This window comes from Chiloscyllium plagiosum, chromosome 14, assembly GCF_004010195.1.
Source record: "Chiloscyllium plagiosum isolate BGI_BamShark_2017 chromosome 14, ASM401019v2, whole genome shotgun sequence".
NCBI lineage: Eukaryota > Metazoa > Chordata > Chondrichthyes > Orectolobiformes > Hemiscylliidae > Chiloscyllium > Chiloscyllium plagiosum.
In genome coordinates this window covers 11,231,045-11,252,293 of record NC_057723.1, presented here as the reverse complement: position 1 = coordinate 11,252,293, position 21,249 = coordinate 11,231,045, and the positions used below count along the sequence as shown (strand labels likewise).

The following is a 21,249-nucleotide window of genomic DNA, read 5'->3' as shown; positions in this document are numbered from 1 at the left end:
ATGTCCTTCTGGATTTAGCCATCTTATTCAGCCAAGCTACCCCTCAGGCTACGCATTGAAGACACCATCACCAGATTACATTCTGTGCAACTGCCAACTTCATTATTTCCTCCAAGTAGTGTTCAAAACAGAGGAGTATTGACTTATCAGCTGTGGGTGAGCAGTAGATATTCATCAGTTGTAAGATTTGTCCATGTGTTACCAATGCCATGAGACTTCATAAGAACCAGAGTCCAGATTGAGGACTCCCAGGGAACTCCATTCTAACCGAATATCACTGTGCTACCACTTAGACTGAGTCAATCTGCTGGTGGGATAGGTTACCTTCGGCAATAATGACCGTGCTGCCTGGGACGTTGACTATGAGGCAGGTTGTCATGAGTATGACTATGTCAGATTGTTGCTTGACCAATCTATGGGACAGCTCTCCCAAATTTGTCACAAGTCACCAGATAGTCGTAAGGAGAACTTTGTAGGGTTGTCAGGGCTGGATGTGCCACAGTTGTTTTTGGTGCCTTGGTGGATGCCAGGTAGTTCATTTAGTTTTACTCTTTTTTGATCTTTCTGTAGCAGATTGGTACAACTGAGTGGGTTGGTCAATCATTTTCCAGGGCACTTAAAATTCAACCACACTGCTGTTGCATCACGCGAGGATAAGGATGACCACTTTCCTTCCTTAAAGGATATATGTGAACCATAAGGGTTTTTATGGCAATCAATAATAGTAGTTTCATGGCCCCATTTTGAGGAAAAGCTGTCAACTCCAAGTTTTATAATTATTAATTAAGTAATTGAATGTATATTACACCAGCTGGTGTATAGTGATGTTTTAACTTGTGATCCCATGGCTTTAGTGCAGGTCTCTGGATTCTTAGTCCAATCACACATAACATTGATTAACAAACAGAATACTCATCAGTATAACTTCCACAAGAGTGGTCTCGATAACCTCTTTCTGCACTGCAGGGAGTCTATGAATCTATGACTTCAACTATATTGGGTGTACAAAGTCTTAACGTGTTGTGAGTACAGTGCCAGTAAAAAATAAGAACTTATTCTCCAAAGACCCCGTGAGTATGGTGTCCAAGAATCCTGTGAGGACAGTGCCAACATGACAATAACAATAAGCCTGTTAAACCTGTGTGTACGGTGCCCACTTGCCCTGTAAGCATAATCTTCAACAGACATGGGAATGCAGAACCTAATTATTCTGTGTGAACAATTTCAAATAATGCTGAGTAGAATATGGAAGATTCCTGTGAGCTCAATGTTCCAAAACATTAAGACTGTGATGTCCAATGACACAGACATGCCATGTTCAACAACTCTGTGAGTACAATATCCAATTACTCTGCAAGTATATCCATTAACCCTCTGAGTACAATGTCTTCTAACTTTCTGAATATAATGTCAAACACTCCTGTGAGTACAGCATCCATTAAACCTGTGAGTACAGGTTTAATTACTGTGTATTCAGAGGGTTAATGGATGTACTCGCAGAGTGATAGAAAATATTCAGAGGAAGCTTTACAGGCTAGGTGGTGAGAAGATGTTCCCGTTAGTGGGTAAATCTCAAAATAGAGGACATAATTACAAAATATAGGGATACTCATTTACAACTGAGCTGTGAAGGAATTTCTTCTCCTAGTGAACGTCAGGAATTCTCTCGCTCAGAGAATTATGGAGGCTAGATCATTGAAAGTATTTAAAGAGCAAGTAGATAGATTTTCGAAGTATCAAGGAGCTGGCACAATAGAGGAGTTGAAGCCTGGAGCCGATCAGTCATGATCCTATTGAACGGTGAAGCAGACTTCAGGGGCCAAAAGGCCTAGTCCTACTCCTATTTATTAGGTACATCAACACCACCGAGGACGAGTACCTTGCTGTATTGACATGCTGAACATTCACTCCTTCTACCACTGATGCACAGTAGCAACATTTTGTGCCATTTACAAGGTAGACGGCAGCAATTCTGTAAGGCCCCTTTTAAAGCACCTTCTAAACCCATGACCTCAGCCACCCAGAAGGGTAAGGGCAACAGATGCCTGAGAACACCACCACCTGAAATTCCCCTCCAATCACACACCTTCCTGACTTGGAAATATATCATCATTCCCTTACAGTCGCTGGGCCAAAATTCTGGAACTCTCTTCCAAATAGCATTGAGCTTAGATCCTACACTCCGGCAGTTCAAACGTTCAGCTCACCACACTGTCTCTAAGGCAATAGGGGCAAACAATAAATGCTGTCCTGGCCAATGATGTCCACATCCCATGAACAATTTTTTAAGAATTGTGCAATAACTCTGAGAAGGCATTTCAATAATACTGTGTCTGCAATGTTCAATAAACCTGTGAGAAGGATAACTTGTCAGCAGAATGTCAATAATCCAGTGAATGTAACACTCAAAATGTCCAATAATCCTGTGAGTACAATACACAGTAGCCTTAGAAATATAACTTCCAAACATCTGGTGAATTAAATGTACAATAATACTCTGAGCACAGCACCCAGTTACCCTGTGAATCTGATGTCCAATTGCCCTTTGAGTGTTCTGTAACTCACAAATCATAGCAACACAGCACGATAATAGACCATCCCAAACTACCTCACAGGATCATAAAAAGCAAAAATAGACATGGAGCTAAATAAGACAGTATTTGAAACTGTGACCAAACCTTGTGTCAAAGACCATAGGTTTTAAATTGCACCTTTAAGGCTGAAAATGCACTATAGAAGCTGAGACATTTAGGCAGGAAATTACAGAGCAGAGGGCCCAAGCAATTGAAGATACAGCCTGCAATGGCAGACCAATTAAAATCGGGGATTTGCAAGTGACCAGAGGTTCTCAGAGTTGTGTGCCTGTAGAAGATTGCGGAGGCTTGGGGGTGGGGGTGATGAAGCCATGAAGGGATTTAAAAACAAGGAAGAGAATTTTTTAAAATTAAGGAATGGTTTGAGCAGAAGGTAGTGTGGGTGATTGAGCATAAGGATAATGGGTGAATGGGATTTACTGGAGTGAGGACACGGGCAGCACTGGTTTAAATTACTTCAAGTTTACAGAGAATAGAATGTGGTAGGTCAGCCGGCAGTGCGGAGGAATAGTTAAGTCTGGAAGCAGCAAAGCCATGAACAGGAATTTCAACAGGAGATAAACAGACGAGGGGTGACAAAGACGGGAATGCACAGTCATAGTCAGAGTGAGATTCTGTAGCCAGATGCCTATCTTGGATCAGGTGTGACGCCACAATTGCAAACAGCCTGCTTTTATTCTCAGATAGTTGCCACCTTGATGGACAAAATCAGTCACTAAAGTTGGGGTTTGGAGCCACGTTCAAAAACAGTGGCTTCAAATTTGTGAAGATTTAACTGTATCTAAGGAGGTACTGTTGTTGGTATAATGTTGTGAGAGCAAATTCCAATAACATTTCAATGCAATATTTATTAACCCTGTGACTACAATGTCCATTAATTCTATGAATACAGCATATATTAACCCTGTGTGTACAGTATTCGTTAACTGTGTGTGTGTGTACAATGGCCAATAACCATGTAACTACAATAGCAGTAACCAATTCACTAATTCATTCCCAGCCGAGGGAATTCTCTTCTTACTGCAGCCAGGAAGTGTTCTCATTTGTTAGGAAATGTAATAACAATATTGCTCACAATCTGTTCGGAGATAAAAGCCATCAGAACTCGATTGGAGTCAATTGTGCATAAACTGTTATCTCCACAGCTGGGACCAACTCATAAGGTAAATTCTCTGACTTGGATCAGAATAAAAATGAAAACAGTAGGAGTTAGCAGTGTTGTTATTATGTAGGCTCTCTATAATGTCCCAGGATATTTAAACTCACCGCAGATATCCCCAGAATCCAATGAACAATCTCAGTGTGCGCTAGATGTCAGATGTTCGCAGCACATTGTGTTGTCAGGTTAATCACCACTTGAGAAAATGAGGATTTATCATCCAAAGCCATTCAAGAGGGGTTCTCTCACTACCTCTGGAAAATGGTGCCTTGTACTAAATACAACAATTTTTTTGCATTTGGGAATATCAGAAAGCCTGATGCCACCAGTCTTCAATTATGCTATTTCGCACAAAGACTTCTAATATGGAGCTATTGTGGTGTTGTGATAGTGTCCATACCCCCTGGCTAGGCAGGCCTGGGTTCAGGTCTCACCTGCTCTAGAGGAGTATAATAATATTTCTGAACAGGTTGATTAGGAAAATATTTTGAGCTTTGTATTATTGAAAAGGAAAAGTCAGACTTAAAACTGTATTCTGGTAAATTAAGAAAACAAACTGATTTACAATGTCAGTCTTGATGAAATGCAAAAAATGTCAATAATAATTATCAAATCTCCTTGTTAGTCTCTGGCAGATCATTTAATGATCTAGTGATCACAATGCAATTCTCAGTTTACACATACCTGAGAATCATATCTTGCATTTCCTCTGTCATATTGTCAGTGTTGAGCTTGTGTATTATATATTTATTTATTGTCTGTACTAAAGAGCGTGGACGCATGCATGTGTGTGTCATTTCTGGAGGGTCTGTGTAGGCATTTGAATGTATTTTTCATTTTCCGTGTTTTCTGTGCATGTATATTCCATTGAGTGTGTGTATCTGTTAGTACCTTGGTGATGTACAATTCAGAGATTCTGCAGTTCTGTTTACGGCTGTCAATGAAACAGAAACAGTGAGTCAGTAGTGGAGGAGAGTGAGGATCTAAGCTAAACCTAGTGGATGGTGCATGGAACTAATGGGGAATATGGGGACAGGGTGAGCTGCTTAGGACTTGATTAACTGACCCAGACTGTTGTATTCAGTAAATGACTGATCTACAATCAAGCAGAAGCACAATATAGTAGGGCTGGAATAGGAGAGACAAATATTTGACAGGAAAGAAGGATCAAAGTAAATATCGGAATAGAACAAACAATTAAGATAAAACGATTTTTTAAAAGGACTTATAAAATTAGAATGAGCCGGAGTAGAATGGCTCCAAATTGTTTGATCTTACTAGTTGTCAGATAGCTGACAAGAGAGATCTTATCAAAATAAAAACCTATTAAACTCAGATTTTAATTTCACCCAGTATAGACTGGAGCTCGGGTAAGAGTCAGGTACAAATGTCACCCTCTTTCAATCTCACATGTCTCAATTCATTTCCCAGTCTGGGAAGACTGAGATCCACACTATCTCCATTCACAACATGGTGTGGCATACACATGAACCCTAATATTGTATTAACAGTAAAAATGACAGCAAGCAAACGGTTGGCTCGGTGGTGACTCCAGTCGTTGCATGCTGCTGTCTGCAAATTGTTCCCAGTGGAGCTAACACAAACTCAGTCTTTGAAACCTTCAGCAGTTCTGTCCTTCCTGATTGCCACGATCCACACTTGTACAAAAGTCTTAACATTGGAAACCTTTCTTTTCAAAGAATTCAAAATGAGAAAAACCCAGAGTTACTGTCTCTGCAGACTGGGGGAGATGCTGCAACAATGCTATCTACAGTGGTCACTTGGAATATCCCAAGAATATCAACAGCATACGCAAGGACAGCAAATGATGATCAAATAAGCTCCCTGTGTTACACAGCTCCAAGTGTGTAAATTAGACCAGTGAGTAGCACAACCCTGTATTAAAACGATCAGCTCTCTTGCATGCTCTCACACTGACTCCATTTCAGGGAGATCAGACAACATTGGAAACCTAGGAATTAGAAACTGCAGCGGCATTTCATCCTGACTATCCAAACTGCAATATAAAACAAGATCAACTCCCCAACACCAACTTCAATAAATATTGTGCAGCAATTTCTTAAAAACAAATATGAACAACCTTGTGTAACAGTCTGCTAGCAATAATTACCCGAACATTCGCGTTGGATTTTGTTGCAAAAATACCAAAAAAGATATTTCCTGGCAGATGGTTTTGAATCCGAGATCACAGCCAGTAACTATCCTAAGAGCGGTATCTCTCCGTACCCTCACCAGTCAATGAACCCCTAAAGCACTCCATTGCAAGCTGTCCTTATTAAAGGGGAGCGCAAACACTGTTGCTCTCGCACCCAAGATCTCCCTGTTCCTTTAAGACCCGTCGCTAGTCGCTATCCAGTCCCGGGATCAATTCCCCGTTTTATTTTCCGCCTTTCTTACTCACAGGCGTTCGTGACGGCGAAACTGTTGCTAATGTCCACGTTCTCCGTCTGGGTGATGAGTTTGTACAAAGTGTCCGTGTTGTAGAACGATAATCCGAAACGGAAAGCGGAATATTCCTGGGATTGCTGTTTGGGAAAGAGAGCACCTGGGGGAAGGGATGGAAGAGAGAGAGAGGAGATGGATTGGGAATTAATTGAGAGGGAATTTCAATCCACTGACCAAATGACATCAGGACAAAAACACAGCAGATTCAGGGCAGAATTCGGAGTTGGCTGATAGGAAAAATGAAAGCAACTTTTTCCTTTGCAAGAATGAATGAAAGTGTGAAAATGCAGACACAGAAGTAACTCCTTACCGATTTGCAAGCTGCTGGGAAACGCTCCCAAAACACATCCCAACAATCCCGAACACAGGATGGTGAGGATGGATGGCTGCATTTTGCCTTTTGCATCGGCGAGCTGGGCTTGACTCGTTCTCCCCGCCGTCTCTGCACTTACCCGCTCCTTAACGCCGCTTTGGATAAAGGAGGATTTGCTTCGCTGCCAGCGCGTCCCCAGCGCGGAGCTGCCGCTCACTCTCTCACACACACACACGCGCGCACACACAGACAAACAGGCACAACGTCCCCAGCGCGGAGCTGCTTCGCAAACAATGTCCCCAGCGCGGAGTCAGAGCCCGGGCGTCCACAGCGCGGAGGCAACAACCAATCTCCGCGCTCCGGAAGGTGGAGCAACAGGCGGCTTTTGTCCAACAGCGGCGCCAGTCTCTGGCTCCAGTCTGGAGTGTCCCCCGCTCGGAGCGGCCCCAGCGCGGAGTGTCCCCAGCTCGGAGCGGCCCCAGCGCGGAGTGGTCCTGTTTACTGTTGCAGCTCTTGACAGGCAAATCGCGATCAGGCGCTCTCGGCTGTGAGACATGTGCAGCATGACTTGATTATCAATTTACTCAGAGGAGGACCATTCCCCAGTGACTGCAGAAATGGGGCTCCAGGGATTAACGAAAGTGGCTTTATTATTTATATAATTATTTATTATTTATAAAAATCTTGTCCCGGCCAGTTGCCATGATTGTGTGTGTGTAATGAGTTGAGATTGTAAAAAAAAATCAGTGGAGGACTCATTTCCCGTGGTTGTACAATAATGAATCTTCCTACAACATAACTGAATGATGTAAGTGGGTGGCAGGGTTCGAAGATAGGCTAATGTAACCATGGAAACAGTGTGAAAACCCCCTCTGATGTGGAGAGCCGGTTAGTGAATGAGAAGAGCGAGAGAGCGGCGTATTAAAATGCTGCACATTCCGTCGGTCAATTCAAGAGGACAGAGAGAAACAAAGGGGTGGGTGGGGGCAGTAACAATTAAGGAGTCACAGTTCTCCCCCCGTTCACCCAGACTTGGATGGACACTGACATTTATTTCATCTAACAGCAAACATTTTGCTTCTTGATCTGATTTTACGTTGCCTCCCTCCACCCCCGCCCCCCAGATCTCTCTGAGCAATCTTACATTCAAGGGTCTCATCGATTTATGGATTGGCATTAAGGAGCTACAAGGGTTGCCATTATTTACTCTTAGAGTCATAGAGTCCGACAGAATGCAGACAGCCCCTTTGGCTCAAACTGGTCCATGCTGACCAAACTATCCATCCATGCTAATCCCCATTTCTCTGCACTTGGCCCATATCCTTCTGAACCTTTCTATCCATGTATTTGTACAAATGTTATTTAAATGTTGTTAATGTACCTGCCTCAACCACTTCAGCTGGCAGATCATTCCATATGCATATCACCCTCTATGTAAAAAGGTTGCCCCTCAGGTTCCCATTTATTCTTTCCCTTCTAACCTTAAACTGATTCTCTCTAGTCCTTGATACCCGAACCCTGGGAAAATACTGAGTGCATTCACCCTATCCATGCCTCTCATGATCTTATACACCTCTATAAGGTCCTCCCCCACTCTCCTACTCTCTAAATAAAAAAAAACTTGTTCAAACTCTCTTCCTCTAACTCAATCCCTCAAGTCCTGGCAACATCCTTGTAAATTTCTTCTGCATGCTTTCCAGTTTAATACCATCCTTCCTGTAGCAAAGTGACCAAAACTTCTCCGTCAACATTCAGGACGACTTTCTTCCTCTCTGGAGTTCTGAGTCCAGAGGTGACCAAACAACCCAATGTGGATTCTCATAACCTGCCCCAAGTGAGGCATGTGTCTGAGACAGAGAGGTAAAGAAACAGCCTGGGCAAACTGATATTAGCAAATTAAGTTTGTCAGGGGGATATGAGCATTAGAAGCTGAAACCACATAAGGAGCTGTTAAAGAGATTATTCTCTTAGAGGAATTTTAAAAAGTCACGACCTTCTGTCATAAGAAGACATATTGTAGAGCAAAGGTTGTGACTCCTAGAGAGGTGCCAATAATGGGTGACCGTTATGAGCTAATCCATAAAACTAAACATTTTTTCTGTCACCCTCATAAAAGGGATAGAAAATGGGGACAATGAAAGGAAGACCAAGATAAGGAATGGATAGCTGGGGTTGCTTGTCAGATCAGAAAGGAAAGTACTGAGGGCAGAGGTGAAAATTGTAAGCCAAAGTGGGACACATTTATTCGGAATGCTGCAGATCCAACTGGACTTGTTGACATGCAAGAATGAATTTGAAGAGGATACTCAGAAGGAAAAGGCCATGAATCAGATTGTAACTTTAACTACAACTAAGAGACTGGTGGTAGACAATGCTGTGAGTATCAGAGAATTACATAGGGTAAATGAGAGATATGAAGGGTTTTTATCCAAAGGGAAGATAACATCTTTGTCTTCAAAGGAAGAATCCAAGCCCATAACTACATTAAGAGATTTAGGGCTGCTAAAACTCTTTTGCTGGAGAAGGATTTAGTTTTCTCTCCAGAGAGTTCAAGTCAGTTAACACAGGAAGCTCATACTGAAGTGATGATGAAGGGGTTGCAGAGTGGTATTATATCAAAAACAAAGTCTTGATGAGGAAATAGAGACATCCTCACAGATTTAGACTATTTTTCAAATGGTCGTACCACCCAGATATCACAAGACATTGCAAGGAGCACCTGCAGTTACTATGTCAGGGCATACAGGAATTTGTAAACATAAGCATTGATAAATAGGTTTTTTACATGCTCAGGACTTTATAACCATAGTGCAGTTTTGTAAAACATGTCATACATATCAGATGTTGGTGTATAAGATGTTTGCATGGGTTTCCTCTGCGTGCTCTGCTTTCCTCGCACAGTCCAAAGATGTACAGGTTAGGTGAATTGGCCATGCTAAATTGTCCATAGTATTCAGGGAAGTGTAGGTTAGGTGCATTAGTCAGGGGTAAATGTAGAGTAATAGGGTAGGGGAATGGGTCTGGGTGGGTTACTCTTTGGAGGGTTGTGTGGATTTGTTGGGCCAAAGGGCCTGTTTCCACACTATAGGGAAAATCTCAAAATGTAAACAGACTTGCATGTTTGATATCTATAGCAGCTTTTGCAGAAACATTTAGGTGAATGGATTTTGTTGGACCATTACCAAAAGCAAAAGCAGGACATCGGTATATGTTCACAATACAGACATGACAACTCAATACCAAGAGGGTATGCCTTGAATGACAATGACAGCTCAGGTAATCATGGAAAAATTAACACAATCATTATGAGTCTACCGGTTAAGGTACAGTCTGATCAGGGTTCTAACTTAATTTTGAGGAAATCAGTAGCAATTTGAAAATAAGCTAAGTTGAAGTCAACTATGCATATCATTCTTGATGAAGGGCTTTTGCCCAAAATGTCCTGCTTCCCAGATACTGCCTGACCTGCTGTCCTTTTCCAGCGCTATTCTAATCTTGACTCTACTCTCCAACATCTGCAGTGCCCACATATCACCTGCAAACGTATTTGGAGAGGTATCCTCAGACTCTCAAGATTAAGATATACTGTCATGAATATGTAGGATTAGGACATAGCATTGGATTTTTATTATTTGCTACAGGGAATCTCCAAAAGAATCTATTGAATTTGGCACATTTCATTTGTGCTCATGAAATTAGAGGTCAACTGATTAAAATGGATTAGGGAGAAGTTCTGGATTGAGAAAGACACATCCTTGGTGTTGGATTGCATGTCTCATTAGAGCAGGTAGAGTAACACAGAAGTATTTACAAGTAAAATTTACAGGCAAAATTAAAGGATGGGCAGATAAACTTGCAGCAACTCGCGTGTTTCAGGTGGGAACTTAAGTATTGGTATTGTTGCCTTTACAAGGTGAACGTATGAAGGTGAAATTTCATACAAAGAAGCTCGGAGGGATGAGAAAAGTGTCAAACACTCCTGATTTTAGGAAGAACAGTTGGTTATGTCACGTAAACATGCTGTAATGGTATTGTCATAGGGAAGAAGATAAGGAGGAGTAAGTGTGCAAGTATGAGCAGTGGAAAGCGAAAGGAGTTAGTGAGAGTGACATAGAAGGAGAGGTAGACAGTTCTCAAGGTGAACCTGTTCAATTTGACTAGGAGATACTGTGTTCTCATATTTAGAGAAAAGACAATGAGAAGATTTTGTAAGAACATAAAAAAGAACAAGAGCAGACCACTTGATTCTTTAAGTCTACTTCACGACTTAATAAGCTCACGACTGATCTAATTTTAACCAAAGCTCTATATTACTGCATATCCCCAAATATCTTTTAAACTCTCGCTCATCAAGAATCTACCTCTTCTTGCAAATATTTAAAGATTCTGCATCCATTGCCTTTTGAGGATGGGAACTCCAAAGACTCTCAACTCTCTAGGAGGAAAGAAAAATCCTCATCTCTATTTTAAATGGGTGCCCCCTTATTTTTAAAATAGGATCCCCAGTTCAAGTTTCTCTTACAAAAGGAAACATCCTTGCACATTCACTTGGTCAAATCCTCTCAAGATCTTACATGTTTCAATTAAATCACCTCTGACACTTCTAAACTCAACACGATACAGGCCTGGTCTGTCAGACTTTTCCTCATAAGGCCATCTGCTCATTCCAGGTATTAATCTAGTAAACCTTCTCTGAAGTTTCAACTCATTATCATACTTACATATGTGCGGTGACCAATACTGTACACAGTAGTCTAGATGCAGTCTCACCAATGCCCTGTACAACTGAAGCATAAACTCTTGCATTCAATTTCCCTCACAATAAACCACAACATTCCATTAGCTTTCCTGATTACTTGCAGTAATTGCAGACTAACCTTCTGTGATTCATGAACTAGGACGCCCAGATCTCTCTTCATTTCAGACCTCTGCAACCTCTCACCATTTAGATAATATGCTTTATATTCTTTCTGCCAAAATGGACAATTTCACACTTTTCCACATTGTACTCCATTTGCCAGATATTTCCCTACTCACTTAATTTATTTATATCGTTTTGAAGGCTCTTTATGTCCTCTTTATAACTCACTTTACAACCTAACTTTCTGCCAATAGGAAATGTAAGTACCATATTTCAATCCTGTCATCCAAATCATTTATATAAATTATAATGAGTTGAGGCCGGGGTAATAACCCAATTGCCACACCACTTGTGACAACCTTCCAGCCTGAAAATGACCCACTTATTCTGACTCTCAGCTTCCTGTTAAGAAGCCAATTTCTCATGCATGCCAGTATGTCACCCCTGAGACCATGAGCTTTTATTTTCTGCAGTTACCTTGATGTGGTCCCTTTTCAAATCATAGAATGGTAGAACCACTGTAGTGCAGAAAGAGGCCATTCGGCCATCAGGTCTTCACCGACCGTCCAAACCGCTTCCCATGCCCCACCTTATCCCTATAACCCTGCATTTCCCATGGCTAATCCACCTAACTTGCACATCTTTGGACTGTGGGAGGAAACCAGAGTACCTGGTGGAAACCCACACAGTCACAGGGAGAAAGTGCAAACTCTACACAGACAGTCACCCAAGGCTGCAATCAAACCTTCTTGCAATCTAAATGCAGTACTTCCACTGATTCCTCTTTATCAGCAGCATAAGTTATTTCTTCAAATAATACTAATAAATTAGTTAAACATGATTTCCCTTTGTAAAACCATGCCTGATTACCTTCAAATTATCTAAGTACCCTGTTCTAACTCTTTAATAATAGCTTGTAACCTTTTCCCTCTAATAGATTTTAAGCTAACCTGCCTGTAGTTTCCTACTTTCTCCCTCATTCCCTTTTTTTGAATAAAGAGTTACATTCATTATTTTCCAATCTAAAGGAACCTTCCCTGAATCTTTTGAATTTTGCAAAATTAAAACCGGCGTATTAACTACATAATTATTTTAAGACCCTAAGGTTCTTAAATCTATCAGGAACTGGGGACTTGTCAACTTGCAGTCCCAACTATTTATTCAGGAGTTCTTCCATGGTAATTGTAATTATCTTGAGTTCCTCTCCTACTTTCAGTTCCTGATTTCCAGGATGGTACTTGTATCCTCTTTAGTGAAGACCGATGCAAAATTTCTGTTCAATTTGTCTCCCATCCCTTTATCCTCCATTACTAATATCACAAACTCATTGTCTTTAGGACTAACACTTACTTTGTTAACTCTTCTCTTTTTTAAATATCTGAAGAAACTTTTCCTATCTGTTTTTATATTTTTGGATAATTTTCTCTTGTACTGTACTTTTCTTTTCTTTTAAAACTTTGTTTTATATCCTACCCAGTCTAGTATTACTTTCTTACTCACTCTGCACCCCTTTCAATATACCATCCAGTAAAAATTTATATTCCCTCTTCCTGATCATCTCCCTTCCTATCACACCCAGTCTGAGATCACTATCCAGCCATCGCCCATAGACTCCCATATCCACTCCAGCCTAATTTCTCTCTCATGTTGACTCCTTAATTCCATGTAATTCAACTATTCTGGTCAACACAATTTAATAATCCCCCAATTTCTGATCCCATATTCCAATTCATACCCGTATTCTTTAATACTCCACGTGCCGTAATTCCTGCTCTCCTTTCTCTGTTCCATTAATATTACACATAATTTAATCCTGTACTGTATCCCCATATAGTTTTATACCCCTTCCAATTTAATCCTACATTCCCTTTCGCACACCATGCCTTTTCTTTTGTGATGCAAGTTTATGCAATTTTCCTATATATTTTTATATCATTTACTTTAGAGTTTGGATTTGAGCCACTTTCATTTGGGTTTTGGTCTATGCATTTGAAAGGGTTTAATGATTAATTTGTAGATATTTCTGTAGTCATAGTGCTTTACTTCAAAAAGAAGTCTGAGAGAGTGAGAGCTCTTTGAGACTAATGGATATTAACTTCATTGTTCCCCCAAACTCCCCCAAAGTAAACATTGTAGTGCATTAGGCTTTCAGTTCAGAAACTTGAAAAGTTTTTAAGTTTCAATTTGGCAATTTGTATTAGTTTGGCTGAAATTAGATGTGTTATACAGTTGCTCCTAAAGAATAGAGGTAGATTAGAACTGTTAAAATATAGATTACCTGAGTGTAAGGAGTTTAGTTTTAAAGGTCCAGCCTAGAAGTGTTTGGTTAAAATGCTGAAGAGGTTAGTTGAAGCTGAGAAATGCAATGTTCAGTTGAATGAAGGCTCAAGTAAAATGCAATCAGATTTTCCAAACAAGAAATTGAAACTAAGTCAAATTCTGTGTATGATAGAGAAAGGAATTATTTTTGGTCAGCGAGTACTGTAAAGGAATGCTGATGGTTTAATAGGATTGTAGGTTACTGTGTGTTTTGAAATCTTTAAAATTTGTGTTATATGTAAATAGTTAGGTTTTATTTTATCTTCCATTTCTTTTGCATTTAAAAAAAAATTACAATTTACAGTATTGTGTGTTTATGTTTCAATGAAATATCACTTTGTTGAAAGCAGCAAAGCAAAAAGTATCAAACCATATTTCAGTCTGGGATCTGACTTGTTCAGTAATAGCATCAGCTGGAGTCATAACATTGTCCTTCCCAGTCTAATTCTACTCTCCTATTCACCACCCGTACCCTTTAATTTTAGCACCCTTTCTAATCCCACTCTTTTGCTCACTTTCCATAGTATTTAATATCCATTTCTTGAAGCAACTATCTAATTACCTTTGAAATGATTATTGGGACTCTACTACAACACCAGTCTGTGGCAGATAATTCCACCTTCTAATCACCTTCTGTCTGAGATTTACCTCCCCTTTTATTCTTTTTGTGATTATTATAAAAGTGTGCCCTTTCATTACTGTCCAGTAGAAACAATCTCTAATTATTTACTCTATTGCAACCATATATTATCTTCAAGACCTCTAACAGGTCACCACTTAATATTCTCATCCTCTTTGAAGAAAGTTCCTAACAAAGTTACTGTACATAACTTCAGTTCCTATTCTTATTACCTCAAATAGCCTGCATTGTATTGTTATCATTGCACTCATCTCTATTCTCCACTAGGCCCCTTTAAACTGTGCAATATACATCAATGACTGAATAAATGAGGCATCATACACATTGTTGTCGAACTTCCAATCATTTCTTTCATGACTATGACTCCTTGTCTTGTCATTTTAGTGAGCTATGTATCACTCCCAAAATCCTTGAGTTCCATTCTGCATATAAGGGAAATTACCTCTAAAATACTTATTTTTAGGTGTCAATCCAATATTAGACATTTTGGACTGGAGAGCACGAGAGATAAAATGGCCACCTTCACATTTGTAATAGCAACAATGCTCTTTGCTCCACCAAGATGTATCTTCCAGTGTCCTGTTAAACATAATCCACTTCACACTATTCTCTGAGCATCCAAAAATAGATTTCCAATCACGAAACACCCTCTGCGGAATGTTGGTCTTTAAATCTCCACAAACATAGTGTTTCTTTGGGCCAGGAAATTGTCCGCATTAGCATCCCGCTTGGTGGCTGAGCCAGAAACATTTGTTTTTCCAACTGGTTGGCATGATGGCACCAGCTAGAAATCTTCTCCCCGAAACCTTTCTTCCGACTGACTTCGAGACCCCAGTTTTCTTCTTGACTCGGGGGCACAGAGACAGGAGAAATCCTAACTGCAATCCAGACTTAAAGTAATTTCCACAATTCAGAGTTTTGGTTTAGGATGTGGGGAGTCTACCCATGTGACCCAAGACTGTGCCTGTTCACAAAGTAGCCTGGATGGAAAGCCTGCCAGGCAATTCCGACACCATGTTTTAAGATTTAAAAAAAACACCAATGCAGTATGCCTTCCTCCTGTTCTCACTCTCTGTGCCCCACCCATGTAAATCGATGCCACAGTAGCCTCCCCTCGATGGCAATCTACCCAAATTCCAGGGCCCCTCATATCCTACATACCCGAATCATTCCAATGGCTCTGTATAACTCCTATGCCATTGCAGTGCCAACTCATGCCTTTCCATTCTAACTCACTTATTATCTAGGAAGAAGTGAGGACTGCAGATACTGGAGATCAGAGCTGAAAATGTGTTGCTGGAAAAGCGCAGCAGGTCAGGCAGCATCCAAGGAGCAGGAGAATCGACGTTTCGGGCATGAGCCCTTCTTCAGGATTCCTGAAGAAGGGCTTATGCCCGAAACGTCGATTCTCCTGTTCCTTGGATGCTGCCTGACCTGCTGCACTTTTCCAGCAACACATTTTCAGCTCACTTATTATCTAGCCTGGACATTAATCTGGTGGTACCCTGGCAGAAAACAAAGTTTCCAGCTGATTGATGATGTCACTATTGAAAAAACACACTCATTGGTATTAAAAAAAATTGAAATTTGTTCAACTAATCCTTTACATAAACAAACATTTCTCTCAAGTGTTTAATATCTTATACCAACAGATAGTTCGCTTAAATCAACAAACATTTCGATTCAATAAAAAGTTGGAGCACCCTATTGTGCAAATGAAAGGGTCAGAAATTAGTCATGCAGCATCAATCCTAAAATGGTTTTATGTGACCAGAAATCTTGAAGCACTTAACACATTTTTAAAATCATATTTGTTTTTGGACAGTTTCTAGACAACTTTGCTAGTCCCAATGCTTTTTACACGTTGCTGTTTCACAATCCAAAAGGATGCTTTAGTAAAGGCACCAAAGATCCCCTGCGTATCCAAAAGGAGAGAAATATAAAACAGTCCTCCAGCCCTCACCTTACCTTCTCCTCAGTGCACACACTCCCAATGTCTCTCATTTCACCCCAAGTAATGTTATGCTGTCTACACTTCCTTCTCGATAACTCAGAGTCTTTTTTCCAAATTAGTCCACACACATGTCCTTTCCCTTTCATCATATCAATTCATTGAGATCCTTGGATTACTGCAGCTTCCATAACATTTAATAAACTGAAGGAACAACTGAATAATCAAAGAACAAAGGGGGGAGAAGAATACTATCGCTAGAGAAAAAAAGTGTTCAGGAAACTAATTGAGCTAAAAACCAATGTCCCCTATACTTGTTGGAATGCATCCTATGATAGTAAAAGAGTGATAGAGATAGTGGGTAGACTTTTAGTATTCCTCCAAGAGTCCTTGGATTCTGGAAAAGTCCCAGAGGATTTGAAAACTGCTAATGTAACATCTTTATTTTAGCAAGAAAGGAGACAAAAAAACAGTAACTATAGGCTAGATAGATTAACATCTGAAATTGGGAAAATATTATAAAGCATCTAAATTAAATATAATATGATCAAGAAGAATCAGCATGGCTTCATGAAGGGGAAATCATGTCTGATGAATTTATTAGAATTCTTTGAGGAGGTAACTAATAGAATAGATAAAAGGAAAATGATTAGATTACATTACAGTGTGGAAACAGGCCCTTCGGCCCAACATGTCCACACCGACCCGCTGAAGCGCAACCCACCCATTCCCCTACATTTACCCCTTACCTAACACTACGGGCAATTTAGCATGGCCAATTCACCTAACCTGCACATCTTTGGACTGTGGGAGGAAACCGGAGTACCCAGAGGAAACCCACGCAGACATGGGGAGAATGTGCAAACTCCACACAGTCAGTCGCCTGAGGCGGGAATTGAACCCGGGTCTCAGGCGCTGTGAGGCAGCAGTGCTAACCACTGTGCCACTGTGCCACCCACGGTGCTGCCCATGGATGTAATGTATTTGAATTTTCAGGAGATTGATAAGATATCACATGTTAGCTATGTACTAAGATAAGAGCCCATGGTGTTGGGGGTATTTTAGTAGCATAAAGTCATTAGAAGATTGGAGAACTAAAGAAGACAGAGAGTTCGGATGAAGAGGGCATTTTCAGGACTGCAGCCCTATAACTAGTGGAGTGCTGGAGCCACAATTATTCACAATATACATAAATAACTTTTGTCAGGAAAGTGAATGTACTATAGCAAAGTTTGCAAAAATGGGTGGGAAGGCAACTAGTGAGGATACTCAAAGAGTGTGCAAAGGGAAGTAAACATGTTAAGTAAGTTAGCAAAGACTTGGCATGTGGAATATAACACGCAAAAATGTGTGGCTATGCATTTTTTGCTAGAAGAATGATAGAAAATGAAAGCAAAGCCTGAAAGTCCATAAGGGCACGAGGATGATACACCTGACTTTGATTAATTCTTGACCCTGAGTTTTTGGCTCCATAATAAATCAATCAATCAATCAGATAGCTTTAACTGAGGGTAGACCTTGTATGAGGTCACATGCTTCCTCTCCAAATGACTCCAATTTATCTGTTGTTAAAGGGACAGATTGAACATAATTGTTGCATAAAGTCAAATGTTTGTAACACACCTACGAAGGTATTCTCAGATCACCTGCTGTTACACTTTGCTAGGAGAGGCTTTAATTGTAAACTGTTCCTCATTTTTAATAGTGATTCTCTGGGATTTTCTAACCAATCACATCTGCATGCTTTGCTGTGGTCAATATGCAAACATTTGTTCTATTCTTTGAATGCCGTTTCGGGAGCCCCACAGCATTTTGTATCTGTATCTCAGATTTCTTTATATCTCATCCTGTAAATGGCCAGAAGGGAAAATAAAACATTAAATATCTTTTCAAAAGGTGGAAAAGGAACTGACAGATAACTACCAATTAGACTCACATCAACAGTAACACAATTCAAGAACAACGATTAATTTGAAAAAGGTAGACTAATCAAAGCGAGTTAACATGGAAGTATAGGTCAATTTGACTAATTTATACCATTTACCCTGGGAAAGGAGAGTTCTGACAGTAAGCAATGGCTGTCATAGACATGTGTAGATAAAAAATGTTTTTAAGTATAATCTTCACATTATATGGGATTGGGCTAGCAACAAAGTTCAGTCTTGAAACTGTTTAAATAGGGTAAAATCTGAACAAGTTCATTCAGTTTAATGCAAACTCTAATGAAAACCTAGACTGTCATTTACAACCTACTTCTTTATTTTCCATATATTTCCATATTCTTCTGGACAAGGGATTGCACAACTTATCTTTTGGTCTGAGGTTTCAAGCTTTTGTCTCTTCCTGTCTCATTTTTCATTTTTTTCCGTATTACATTCTGGTTTCTCTCCATGACATATCTTTTTTCAGTTACTTCTATCTTGGTTCTTATCCAACCAATTCCTCTCCATGTGCAATCATACTCATTTCTGTAGTCATCATGCTCAGTGGAAACATTTCCTAACCAACCATGTATAAATTGTGCGAATGTATGAGTCTTTCGTAATGTTTTCTTTACTCCCCATTGCTTTATTTTGTCCTGTATCTCAAGGCTGTTACATCCAGTTGTGAATGGTGGTGGACAATTAAGCACATCATTGGAGGAACAGGCTTGACAAACACCCCCATCCTCAATGATGGGACAGTCCAGCACATCAGTGCAAATGATAAAACTGAAGCATTTGCAACAATCTTCAGACAGAAGTACTGAGTGAATGATCCATCTCAGCCTTGTCCAGAGGTCCCAATGTCATGGATGCTGATCTCTAGCCACTCGATTCACTCCATATGACATCAAGCATCAGTGAGAGATACTGGATACACTGGGCCCTGACAACATTTCAACAATAATCCTGACGACTTGTGTTCTGGAACTTGCTTCAGCTCAAGCCAAGCAGTTACAATACAAATACAACACTGGCATTTGCCCAACAATTAGAATCTAACCATCACCTCTTTGACATTCAAGAACACTACCATCACTGAATTATTCGCTATCAACATCCTGGGGGTTACCATTGACCAGACACTAATCTGGATTAACATAATAAATACAGTAGTTCCAAGAGCAGGTTAGAGTCTAGGAATGCTGCAGTGGATAGTTCTAAAGAAGTCCTACCTTAACACCGTTTCTCTCTCTACAGATGTTGCCAGACATACTGAATTTCCCTACAATTTTCTGTTTTTGCTTCAAATTTCCAGCCTGCACAGTATTTTACTTTTAGTAGGCTACTGGGGAAATGGTTTTCAATGGAAAGTAGAGAGACTGGTCGGATGGAGCAATTGATGGCTTGTTTACGGTACCGGGGCTGGCATTTTAGGGAGAGGTCGGCGACTTGAGTGATGGTTTTCAATAAGCTAGGGTACTGTAAACAAACATATGAATTAGGAGCAAAAGTAGAGTGTTTGGCCACTTGCTCTGCTATTGAATGAGATCACAACTGATCTGATGCTGGTCTCAATGCCATTTCTCCAAATGCCTCCAATAATCGTCGACAGTATTGTGAATCAAGAATTGATCTACCGACACCCTTAAAAATATTCAGTAAGTCTGCCAACACCATTTTCTGTGACGAAAGTCTCCAAGGACACATGGCCCTCTGAAAGATAAAAAATCCTCTTCTCTACCTAAAATGGCAGACCTTACATTGTTGAACTATTTTGTCTTCCGCATTGGAATACATCCTTTTAGCATCTATGCTATCAAATCCTCTCAGCATCTTACCTGATCCTGTAGGATGACTAGAAGGCCATGCTTCTAGTTAAGGTACGACAAGGATGGACTGTGATGGGTACGTTCGGTTGTGAGAGGGTCATGCTTTGCTGTGTGAGTTAGGTACTACACAAAATGGGCATCAATGGGAGAATTAAAACAGTTGAATCATATGTTTCAATGAGAAAATCAGGATTCTAGAGCATGTAGTGGTCGTGGAAAGTTGTGGTCGAAAGTGATGAACTTTGAAGGGGAAATTGGACATAGGTTTAATCGATAGGGCTTGGGGAAAGAGATGGGATGACATTTTTTTACACAATTCAAGCTTTTTCAAATGTATTTTCTATCTGCATTAAATAAAGTCTTTTCTTTGTTTTATTAATGTTTTTCTTTAATTAGTTTCCAGTCAGGATCCAGGTTCCAGCTCATTTAACCCATTCAGTTAATTGATGATACTGCTGCAGCTCCATGTTGGTGCAGAGCAGGTGGTTGAAGAAATCATGCCAGTTCTGAATTCTTCTTCCTTGATGACCTTCTGCCAACAGGAGCTAGCATAATTTCATGGCACTGTGGGAGACAGTGCTTTCATCGAGTGCAGTGACCACGGTAGCTTGCGTTTCAATCGAGGACAGCGAGGCTGAATTCTTTCTCAAGTCTCAAACCAGACACAAACAGGATGGTAAGACAGATAAGGTAAAAAGATTGGTCAGCATGGAGGGGGCTGGAGTATACCTTTTTGGTATAGGGATAGATGGGGATGGATTGGGCTAGGATGAAGTGTGGGGTGATGGGGATGGGCTAATGCTGATTGGGGCAGGATGGGGTAAATTGGAATGGGATCAGATAGCCTTACATGTGATGGGTGGAGAAAGACTGATCGTCTTGGGTGGGTGGAAAGTGAGTGTGGCTAGCTGAGTGTCTGGAGTGAGGTTAGTTAGGGTGAAGTTCACTGGCATTGATGGGGATGGGATGGTGTTAGTTGGGCAGTGTGAGGTGAGTACAGATGGTACAGAGTTAGTTGCATGTATTGCTGTTATTTTGATACACAGGGACATTGTTCTGAGGGATTTCAATGGATTGGTAAATTCCACAATTTCAGTAGTCAGAATGTTCTTATCTGTGGAAAATGTCAGATGTCTGACCTCTTTCACTGGAATCAAATTTTACTTTCTTTTTTGTCAACCCACAGGCCCTA

The 21,249-nt window shown here is 40.4% G+C and overlaps 1 protein-coding gene across 6 annotated transcripts in view; it reads right to left on the bottom strand.

Moving 5' to 3' along the window:
* gria1a (glutamate receptor, ionotropic, AMPA 1a) overlaps positions 1-7,202 on the bottom strand; it is a 213,106-nt gene extending 205,904 nt beyond the window's left edge. For 3 of the 6 annotated variants that reach the window (XM_043703159.1, XM_043703161.1, XM_043703163.1), the window contains exons 1-2: positions 6,530-7,201; positions 6,176-6,319 (exon numbers count right to left, since the gene is read on the bottom strand). In XM_043703159.1, coding sequence (XP_043559094.1) covers positions 6,176-6,319; positions 6,530-6,611 — 226 coding nt within the window. In that variant the 5' untranslated portion in view covers positions 6,612-7,201. Of the gene's footprint in view, positions 1-6,175; positions 6,320-6,529 lie in introns of all 6 variants that reach the window. The other 3 variants (XM_043703160.1, XM_043703162.1, XM_043703164.1) reach the window with 2 other exon arrangements.
* Between the last annotated feature and the right edge of the window lie 14,047 nt (positions 7,203-21,249).